Source organism: Phalangium opilio, unplaced genomic scaffold (genome assembly GCF_054372755.1).
Source record: "Phalangium opilio isolate 3A_F unplaced genomic scaffold, DU_Popi_V2 ptg000013l_1, whole genome shotgun sequence".
Taxonomy (NCBI): domain Eukaryota; kingdom Metazoa; phylum Arthropoda; class Arachnida; order Opiliones; family Phalangiidae; genus Phalangium; species Phalangium opilio.
Window position 1 is genome coordinate 7,330,170 of NW_028324148.1, and position 11,939 is coordinate 7,342,108.

At 39.8% G+C, this 11,939-nt stretch overlaps 1 protein-coding gene across 1 annotated transcript in view; it reads left to right on the plus strand.

The window, feature by feature from the left end:
- Nucleotides 1–11,407, plus strand: part of LOC149708763 (uncharacterized) — an 87,187-nt gene extending 75,780 nt beyond the window's left edge. Inside the window, exons 17-21 of the mRNA XM_089865002.1 lie at nucleotides 11–7,781; nucleotides 7,853–7,891; nucleotides 7,961–8,140; nucleotides 8,211–8,357; nucleotides 8,430–11,407. Coding sequence (XP_089721128.1) covers nucleotides 11–7,781; nucleotides 7,853–7,891; nucleotides 7,961–8,140; nucleotides 8,211–8,357; nucleotides 8,430–8,608 — 8,316 coding nt within the window. The 3' untranslated portion in view covers nucleotides 8,609–11,407. The remainder of the gene's footprint in view (nucleotides 1–10; nucleotides 7,782–7,852; nucleotides 7,892–7,960; nucleotides 8,141–8,210; nucleotides 8,358–8,429) is intronic.
- The last annotated feature ends 532 nt before the right edge of the window (nucleotides 11,408–11,939 follow it).

The window sequence follows — 11,939 nt, forward strand, 5'->3', positions numbered from 1 at the left end:
CACAACCGAGGGCAAAGTACCTTACGATGTCACAACCGAAAGCAAAGTACCATCCGATGTCACAACCGAAAGCAAAGTACCATCCGATGTCACAACCGAGGGCAAAGTACCTTCCGATTTCACAACCGAGGGCAAAGTACCTTCCGATTTCACAACCGAAGGCAAAGTACCTTCCGATTTCACAACCGAGGGCAAAGTACCTTCCGATGTCACAACCGAGGGCAAAGTACCTTCCGATGTCACAACCGAGGGCAAAGTACCTTCCGATGTCACAACCGAGGGCAAAGTACCTTCCGATGTCACAACCGAGGGCAAAATACCTTCCGATGTCACAACCGAAAGCAAAGTACCTTCCGATGTCACAACCGAAAGCAAAGTACCTTCCGATGTCACAACCGAAAGCAAAGTACCTTCCGATGTCACAACCGAAAGCAAAGTACCTTCAGATGTCACAACCGAAAGCAAAGTACCTTCCGATGTCACAACCGAAAGCAAACTACCTTCAGATACCGACGACATAACACCTTCCGATGTAACAACCGAAGTCAAAATACTTTACGAAATAACAACTGAGGGCAAAATATCTTCCGATGTCACAACCGAGGGCAAAGTACCTTCCGATGTCACAACCGAGGGCAAAGTACCTTCCGATGTCACAACCGAGGGCAAAGTACCTTCCAATGTCACAACCGAGGGCAAAGTACCTTCCGATGTCACAACCGAGGGTAAAGTACCTTCCGATGTCACAACCGAGGGCAAAATACCTTCCGATGTCACAACCGAGGGCAAAATACCTTCCGATGTCAAGACCGAGGGCAAAATACCTTCCGATGTCACAACCGAAAGCAAAGTACCTTCCGATGTCACAACCGAGGGCAAAGTACCTTCCGATGTCACAACCGAGGTCAAAGCACCTTCCGATGTCACAACCGAGGGCAAAGCACCTTCCGATTTCACAACCGAAAGCAAAGTACCATCCGATGTCACAACCGAGGGCAAAGTACCTTCCGATTTCCCAACCGAGTTCAAAATATCTTTCGATGTTACAACCGAAAGCAAAGTACCTTCCGATGTCACAACCGAAAGCAAAGTACCTTCCGATGTCACAACCGAAAGCAAAGTACCTTCCGATGTCACAACCGAAAGCAAAGTACCTTCTGATGTCACAACCGAAAGCAAAGTACCTTCCGATGTCACAACCGAAAGCAAAGTACCTTCAGATATCACAACCGAGGGCAAAATATCTTTCGATGTTACAACCGAGGGCAAAGGGAAGGTGACTTCCGATATCACAACCGACGGTAAAGTACCTATTGACGTCATAACCGAGAGCAGCTTACCACCAGTAGTCACCAGCGACGACAAAATTAAAACCGAGATCACTAAAGCGAAACATCCTACAGATGAACAAATAACTACTGAAGCACAAATATCTTCAGAAACTTCAACTTCAATTGGGACAAGCCTTGAAGAAGAAATGGAAACAACTACAAAAACAATAAGCGAATCGTCAGTTACAGGTATGCACACTCGGCAACCTGTTTACACGTCAACCAAAGAAGAAGATGAACCAACTACGCTACATACTGTTAGCTATAAAGAAACCGGTGAAACAGAACGTGTGACAACACCAGTTTACTCGACAACCTCTCTTTTAGAAATGTCAACGCCGTATGGTGTAAAAGAAATAGTCACTAATCTCCCAGACATTACTGGTATTGACGAACGGAAGTCAGCCGTTACAACTCCCGAAAAAAGTGAATCTTCACCTGAAACCTTCTCCAGTGCTTCAACCACCGATACCACTGAAGCAGAAACATTCGCTCCCGAACTATTTACAACAATTGATGGTGAAATGCAACCAGAACACATCACTGAACCAATTACATCATCAGTTGCTGATGTTGAGAAAACAACCACTTCTGGTTCCCTTCTCTCAACAGAGCAGTCTCAAACCAAGCCAACCGACATTCGTCTAGAAGAAGTTGCGACCAAGCCAAACATATCATTAGATACAGATTATACCAAGGGAACTGAAACGAGTACTTTAACTAGTACTGAAAGTACTTCTTCTTACAGTTTATCTGCTGAGCGCACTACTTCGTTATCCACGGAAAAAGAAGCCGAAACCACAACAGAAGTAAAAACATCAACTGTGCCCGACAGTGCTGAAAGCGCAACATACACAGATAAACCTAAAAAACATACCACCGTTGAAACGATTGAAGAAATCACGACAGTGAGTTCAAAGCTTCCGGAAACAAATGAAACCACAATTTCTCCACTCTCCGAAACGTCATCACCTGATGACGAAACAAGAGCACCAGAGTTTTCAACAGAGTATGACGAAGAAAAAACAACAATTGCTTCTGAATCCACTGTAACGGGAATCGACAAAACCAAATTCTCCTCCTTTGTGACCGATGGAACAACAATCGAATTACAGACAAGACTACAAACAGAACGCACTACTGTAGCCGGCATGAGACTACCAGAATCAGAATCAACTACTGAAGAGGCGGGAATAAGGGTATCTTCCACAATTCCAGAGTACCCTTCAACCAACTTGGAAGAAAAAGTGGGAACTAAAGAAAGCGAAACACACCCTGAAACTGAATCAACAAAACCCTTATCCACCAAATTTCCAGGGACAAAAGCTACAGTACCGACTGATGGTGAAACTACAACTGAAACGACTATAAGAATTTTGCAAACGGTTGTTACGCAAATAGGTGTGTTTCAAAATGAATCTCACGTATTGGAAGAAACCTCAACAACTGAAGGCACAGGCATTGCAGTTGAAGAATCTACAACTGCTTCGCAAAAGGATTCAGTAGAAAAAATAACGAAGCCGTTATACACAGATGTTTTCGACGCCGAGACGTCTACTTCTAAAACCGAAACAAAAGAACAGGAATCTACAACAACGGTAACTAGTGGTTCAACAGAATCCCTCGCAGAGCTCACGACAATTATAAGTTCTATCGGTGAAAGGCATGAATCAACAGTTGAAATTCTTCCAAACGAGACTTATCCTACTACTTCAGATTCAACACGCCCAGTGACAGAAAAGGTTACATTCCAAGAACACACCACAGCGGATCAAGATACTTTAGGACACACTGATGAATTTGTTTCAACTTCAACTGAGGCCGAAGATTTAACAGTAACACCATCCACTGGATTATTTACTACAAGAAAAGCGACCGACGATCAGATACTTGAAACTACACCTGCTTACTCTAAATTACCAACTAGCCAATCTTACACTGAAGATGTGAAAGAATTAGGAACCACAGAAATTAGCGTTGAAAAGGCAATGGCCACTACTGGAAAATCACAAGAGATTCCTGTAGTAACTTATACTGACATCGTAACTGAAACTGAACCAGTTACAGATGAAGGCATAACGTCTGCACCGGAACTGACAACGTTATCCGAACTTTCTACCAAGGAAATTATAATGGAAACTAAAGCAACGACTGCCAAATACGATGAAGGATTCACGACGACTTTATCTTCCACGAAATCTAAGTCTCATGTCACATCACTTTCCTCAGTTTCGCTTGAAAAACAAACCACTTTGAGTCCCGAAACTGAAACCCCAATATCGGTGTCAATATCTGACATTAAAGACAATATTACCACCAGTACACAATCGTATCCCAAGGAAGGAGCGACGGCAACCAAAGATACAACAAAACTTGAGAGCGAAATTACTGAAACTGTTGGTTTATCTAATCAAGTTGTAACAACAAGTTCTTACGCTGATTACACTAAAAGTACGGATGTGAAAGAAGAAATATCAACACTGAGTGAAATGGGAGTTAGAACAGAAGCAACCCCACTTTCCCCTGTCACTTCTCTGACAGGTGATAAAGAGGCAATTACAACGACTGAACTGGAAATACCACACACTACATTATCACAGGTTTCGTACTCTCCCGTAACAGACAGTACTGTAACCGAGCGAAAGCATTTTGTCACCGTCGATAAAGCCACAACGATTCCTGAACGCACCACAAACCCTCCAGGAATTACAGTTGCCGTTGATGAACTAACTACTTATGTACCTGAAATATCAAAAAATGAAAACGAAACTACTGCAATATTGGAAGCTACTACCAGGTTACCGGGTGTGATATTTTCATCAGATGCACCTCCCACAGTAGAAGATGTAAGAACTACGACGGAGTCTGACGACAGAAAAACTACCAAAATCCCATCTGATGATTTAACTGATGAAATCACTACATATCTTCCTGGAGATCATTTCGAAGCCAGTACAGTTCTTCCACCAGTTGAGGTTACAGAAGTGACCTCAGTACCTACCACTGGTATGATTACAAAACCCACCACGTCTGTTCCTTCTAAAGATGTTGATGATGCCACACCTACACTTCCAATTGGAGCAAAAGATGTAATCACCAGTACACTTCCATCCGAAGATTTTGCTGAAGCCACAACTATATCTTCACCCAAAGATGCTTCTGATACGACAAATACAATTCCGCCGGGACAGGTGGCTGAAGTCACATCTATTCTTCCAACCGTAGAGGTTGCTGAAGCCACTACTAGAACTTCGCCCAAAGATAGTTCTGATGCCACAACAATAATTCCACTCGTAGAGGTCCCCGAAGCCTCAACTATACTTCCATCTGGAGGGGTTCCCGAGGTCACAACTATTCTTCCACAACAAAAAGTTACAAAGGACTTCACAACACTTTCACCTGAAGGTACAGAAAAAGCCACAACGTTACTTTCACAAGGAGAGCTATCGAGATCCACCACGATAATTCCAACCGGTGAGATATCCGAGATGACAACTATATTAACAACCGGAGAGGTTGAAAAAGGCACAACAACGCTTTCACCCGAAGATTTAGCCAAAGCCACCACAATACACGGAGACGGTACTGAGTCTACCACGATGCTTCCACCTGAACAGATCGATGATAAAGCCACCACGATAGTCTCATCTGAAGAGGTTGCCAAAGCAACAACAATACGTCCAATTGGTGAGATTTCTGAAGCCACCACGATTGTTCAAACTGGAGAAGTTGCGACAGCCACCACTATTATTCCATCGGATGAGAATCTGAAAGCCACCACTGGAGGGGTGACCGAACACATTACAATTCTTTCAACTAATGAGGATACCGAAGCAACCGTGACTCCTTCAGATGGTGGAATTGCGGAAACCATTACGAAAGCAAGTACGAAGCTTTCATCTGACGAAGTCTCCGAAATTACAACGAAGCTTGTACCAGAAATTGTGACAGCGAGAACAGAGAGTGCGCCTGGAGATCTTACTGAACATACAACGACAGAAGTGACGAAAGTTGTTTCAAAAATTACACCTGCAGATACAACTCCAATTTCGTATGTTACCGAAGGAACAATAACTTCTGGATTTGAGACGATAAGCACTAGTGGTACAAAGCACGATATTGAAGAAGCTACAACACCTGAAATTGTAACCGAACCTGCAGTAGATCATACGAAATTTACGAAAGAAACTCCTTTCAAAGAAACAACAATAGCAGACACAGAAGGATCAACACCATCGCCTACAGAAAAGACCACTACTAACTTAGCAGTTAGCTTCGAAACTTCAAGTGATGTAACATCGCAGGCGTTCGCAGAAGAAACTGATGATGTGACTCGAGAAACCACTTTAAAGCATACAACGGTAACAGATTTAGTTGGAAGTAAAGACACCGTTGGCATTACGGTAACAGAGGTTACGACGATGGGCACTTTGCCTTCGGAAGAAATCACAAGTACAGTATCGGGAACTTACAAGTTGCCAACAATCACTGAAACAAGCTTTAGAACGTCTACGGAAGAAAGTCCAACAACCGTTACAAAAGTAGCAACAAAGATTGCTTCGGAAGATCATACAACTACTGTTCAAAAAGAAGCAACCGATATAACATCTGCTCCCGAAGAAATTACTGAATTAACTTCAGAAGGGGATCATATTACTACAACAACTGCCAAAGTAACAGATGCGACCTCTTCTACAGAGGAAGTGAAGGATTTATTGACGAAGGTAACTTCAAAAGTGGACTATGATACAACCTCAGTTCCCAAAGTTACAACTGCCAAAGCCGATAAACTGGATGAGATTACCGAGGCAACTACAATTGAAGAACGCGTTTCAACCGTAAAAAGTCAATTTACAGATGGTTCAGCCACTGAAAAAGAGACAACTACCGAAAGCTACACAAAAGACTCATCAGTATCTGAGATAACCGTGAAACCACACCCGACAGACTTTGTAATGGAAGACTTCAAAACGACAGACTTTGTCACTAAGTCGACTACGACGGGTGCTGATTTCACGACATCCATGGAATTAAGAACGGAAATAGTACCTGGAGGCATTGACGAGCGTAAAGGATCTGGTGAATCGACTACAGCAGAGATAAAAATTGAAGAAAGTACCACGACACTTACGGAAAGCGAAACTGGTTCAGAGGCTCCTGTAACTTTAAAAGAATTGTCAAGCGAAAAGCCTTCCACCATATCAGACGGATTACTTCACACTTCTGTTGCAACGGAGCTTGATTCAACCAAAGGTTCTTACGTAACAACTGAGACTAGTACCAGTTTAGGAGTAAAAGAAACTAACGCTTTATTGGATGAAACCACGTCGGCGTTACCAAGAAAAACTGTCGATTATGAAACAACCACAAGTCCAGTAGAAGTAGGATATTCAAGAACAGAAAAGCTTCCTAGTATAACTAGTGGCGGAATTACAGAAGAAACTTCTACGTTTGTTTCCGAAAGCGAAGAATTGGGTAAAGCCACAGACGTATACGAGACTGTAACATATGAAACAGTGAGCACAGTTCCAGTAACTAAAAAGATTGCAATTGGAGCCCAATTGTCAACGAGCACATCGGAAACACCTAAAGATGATCTAGAAACAACAACGCAACTGGACGAAAAAATACCGGTTACAGAAACCACCGATCAGATCACCCCAGAAGATCGCATTCAATATAGTACACCATCCACTGTAGTAGAATATATAACGAAACAAATAACTGAAAAGGTTATGGAAGGCACTTCTGTGCCTGTTACTCAACCGGAAGGATCTGGTGAAATATCTACAGCATATTCATCTACTGGAACAGAAACTGATGCTAAAACTAGTGGATACACAACAACAGTTGGATACGAAAGTACTACACAGTTCAAAGTGACCTCATCAATTGCTAAAGAAAATGAAACAGCTGAAGAGATTCAAACTGTAACCGCAGAACCGGAAGTTATAACCAGGTCAGACGCAATGAATCAAACTGAAACTATCAGCTTGACTTCAACTCAAAATGTAACGACTGAACCTACTACGGGCAAAACTACCAGTGAGGGGATACCCGTAACAGGCATTACTAAAGCAGCGGCTCAAACGGAAACAGAATTACAGTCAACCGAAACTATTATGGATTTACATACAACAGCGAAAATACCATCGACCTTCACAGGGACCGTTCCCTCTGTAACGGAAGGTGAACAAACGTCTGTCACTGCCACTCCCGTATTCGAGTATTTAACCACTCGTGCGAGTACCATTAAAGATAGCCAAGAAACAATCCTTCCTGATATTGGTATTTCCCTTCGCCAAAAGCCAAATGAAACTGCTACCGTAACCACGGAAGGTCCAACAACTACAATGACTGTTGACCTTACAACGATTTACGGGCTAATGAAAACCACACTGCCACACACAACTTTCAGACCATTATTTACTCAAAAGAGCGAAATACCTGGTGAGTTCTTAAAAGACAATATTAAGTAACATTTTCTGGTACTAACATTATGTTTTCCTTTTTCCATGCAGATACTACTACAGCTGCTTCCTATGATGTTGAAGAAGGAGGTAAGATATCTTAGATCTACAGGTTTAGAAATTGAAGTGCGTTAATATCTTAAATATTCTCTTTTTTAGCTTGTCTGTTCGAAGGTCGTGTATTCCAATCAGCTGAACAAATTCCAAGGCCCGAACCCTGCGACTTCTGTTTCTGCTTCCGAGGAGATATTATTTGCTTACAACAGACGTGTCCACCACCTGTACTAGGTTGTCAAGAGACGCCGATATCCGGTTTCTGTTGTCCAAGATATGAGTGTCGTAAGTTTCAATGAACCAAAAATTCAATTGACTTAGCTGTCATATATAAATATGTATATTTTTTATTTAGCCGTCCATGTTCAATATAAGAATAAAACGAATATAAGTCCACCACGTTCAAAAAAGGGTCCTCATGCACGTACCACTACTACTACCACCACGACCGAAAGTCCACTTTACCTGGAGCAAGTTGTTCAAAAAACAGTGCAAGTGAAAGGTTAGAGTTATAATATAATTAAGAAATTCTTTAATAAGGCTGTTTCTGAGTGACTTAAAATGTTTTGAGCAGGTTGCGAAATCGGCGGTGTCTTTTACGATGCAGGAGAGGTTGTAAAACCCGCCAGCAGCCCATGCATGGAGTGCAAGTGTCACGAGAGTGGTATGATGAAATGCAACCCGAGAGACTGCAACCCTCAAGCTCCATTGTTGCTTCGAATGAATAGGTCCTATTTCTCGACGAAACGATAACGTCGAGACAATTAAAGTCAAATTTATCATTCGGATTAACATTCATTTTTCCGTGTAAACTATTCAGCGAGTGTGATAGTAACTCTTTATTAATTATTATTATTTTTTTGCGTTTTAATTATTGCGTTTAGTACAATTATAAATCGGTGCGTTTGGAAAGACGTTCACCAAGACTCAAATTGCAAAATATGGTTCAAGTGCAACGGTGAAAATATTTTAGTAAAAGAAAAGAAATGTGCGCGTGACAGTTTTAAATTGTTGGAATCCCAAAAAGGTTCCCCATTTCAGACGAATACTACTTAAGAAATCTTACGGGAAGCCAAGAAATGAATGTTCATAGCTATAGTAGTTTTGTCACGATATATTTTTTATACGAAAATTGAGCTCTCCCTTTTAAGTAATTTTAGGACATTATCATAAGTGAATCATATTACAGCTCCCTATAAGTACTGGACGTAGGTTATGCTTTTGTAAACAGCGTTTTCTTCCAAGACATCCAAGCCCGCCATCTATAGTTCAGTTTTACAAGTATAGTTTTCCCATTAACCCGGATCTTGAGTTAGGTTAACCTACGGAAGTTCCGGTTGATGATAACGGCTGTCAGACCGCCGTCAGTGTCGTGATTAGTGTGAAGCTTATTATCGCGTTATAATTTTGATTTAGAATGGCTTATGTTAGGATCAATGTAACTAATTGCAATTGTTGCATGCCCACATTAAAGAGACATCTGAACACGAGCTATGTTATATTAAAAGCACTTAACCGTAAGCAACTAAAAAAACGTTTTGTAAAACTGAAAAATATTGACCAGCATCTTTCGCAAACGGAAAACGTTAAAGCATAGAAAAAATTTGTCACACTTAAAAAAGGAAATCAAATTTCTATGTCGACGCACATAACCTTTAATTAGTAATAAATCGGTCCAACTATCCCCGCTAAAAACCTTTAAATCGATCGGTGGAAGCTTAGCTCAGTGCTGTACTTGGGATACATTAAAAATATTCTAGCATGATGAAGGCTATTTTGATAATTTGAATTCATATTAATTTCCTTTTCAACACAAGCGTTTAAAAATACCTATAGACCGCCAATTATTTTTTAAAATCGGAAAAATAAAGTGGACTTCTACTATTATATTCACAACCCAACACTTTGTATGGAACAACTTGTTTCCTTCCGCGCTCTTTTCTCCCAAACCTTTCCTCATTGGCTACTAGCCTACCACTTACTTCCGTTTGCTTCGCCCGCTTATTAAAAATTACTTTCGCGCAAAAATCATTCCTCTGGTTTAGTTCACAAATTCGCCGCTGCGTTTCGCATATACCCTTTTCTCTTCAGTGCTAGGAGGCAATGCTGATGCACGGCGATGTTATATCGTCCTGTACTTCTAGGGAGCTGTAATATGATCCACTTCTGACATTATCAAACGGAAAAAAATGAAAACTAAGTTGAAAACAATAAGAGAATTATTTTTCAGTTATTATCGAAACTTTACAACGTCATATTGATGAAAAGGGAGAAAGTTTCTTAAACATTTTAAATTGTTGAAACAAAAAACTCTGTACGCTTGAAAAACGCAGTATTCTATTTTTTATTTATGAACTCGTATTAGGTATTAGATAAAGTGTTCTAGTTTGTTACAACCTTAAAATGGGTTATATTTTCCAAGGGCAAGTCCAAGTTTCACTGGAAAATGACGCCCATTTTTAGATGTAAGAAACTAACAAGAGGTTTTCTCGTGAAACATTATTTTTACCAGAATCTGGTGTTTTAAAAATGTTTAGAGGAAGATGAAGTATCTAAACGAAACATCAAATTATATTTTGATTATATTAAACAAATTAATAAGGTTGTGGCCAGCGCTTCCAAACCGATAAAAACGACTCACTCCGGCGAAGAATTTTGAAAAGCTAACAAATCGACGCCGTTCAGTATAATCAAATAACTATTCTACAGGTGCCAAAACCTCCGATCCGATTAATTATTCTTTTTATCTATTTAACTATATAACATTACTACTATTAATAATAATAATAGCAACAATAACAGTAATAATACTCCTAATAAGTGAGCAAGTTCAAAACTGCCACGCTAAGCAATACAGTTAGGAATTTAGCTATATACGAATTATTTAAAGCTGTTTAGCCGAAAATAAATAGGCGTGAATCAAACCAGCAATTTTAATTTATTAGAGAAATGGAAAACATTAACCATAATGAAAATCATTCCGGTGTATGCCTATTTTATCGATCTATTAAGTTCAACTGAAATTAGTGAACAAGTATCTGTTAAAGTTTACATTTACGATTAGTTCTTTGTAATGTTTAAGGAAGCCTAAATTAACAGGGTGGATTCATAGTGAATTGCGCTGAATAATCTAAATTAATAGTTTTGCTTCACTTAATGAAAAAGAAAAAAAAAACTAAAAAAATTCTTATTTGTTTTTAAGATCTCTATATTTTATTACAAATCATATTGCTCTAAGCTTAGCAAAAGCTCATTATTTAATCGCTCCTTTCTGAAAGAATAATTTTATTATTTTAAACATAATTTCGTCGTTATTGCTATTTTTGTGTTATCGTTATTTTCTCCTCCATAGCATTTGAGTATGCAGTATAAAAAGTTGGTTCATCGACATTTTCATTATTTTAGGCGATTTATGAAATATTTTTGTTAAATTTGTGTTAAAAATCGTGTAAATTATTATTAATTTCGCGAGCTGTTTTTTTTTCTTTTGAAACTGCGTTTCAATAAACAAGGGGAAATTGATATTCAATAAAAAGAACAAAATTTTCTAAACCCAAGGTTTCTTCATTCATATACTACATTGTCACCCAAACTCTGTTTCACAATTTTAGTTCAGTGCAATGTTTTCAAAACATTAAACCTAATTCAAATAAAGTTACAACCAATCAAAAAGCCTTCCTTATACATAGTCATAATGCTAGTCATAATCTAACAATGGATTAGTAGCCAATAAATACAGACGGATATGCATGTGGAATGCACGAAAGATCAGAAGGTGGTGGTTTATAGAAGCCAGCAAGTAGAGTCTGACTTTTAAGTTGTATAGATGGAAAACTAGTGCGTTGTGTGGTGTGAGAGCAACATTATTATCAATTTCTGTGACTTGCGAAGGCGGTCCGGAAATTGCGAACACATTTGCTCCGATCCGCCAACTGCGAACAGCATGAGAGACACACACACGTCCAGTGTAATACCTCGCCGTGACGTCATCGTCACTCGGAGATGTTAAAATCAAAAAGTACTCAGCTTGCGCAACGTCGTTTGATTGATTTTAAACGATGTCTTACGGTCACTGAAATAGGAA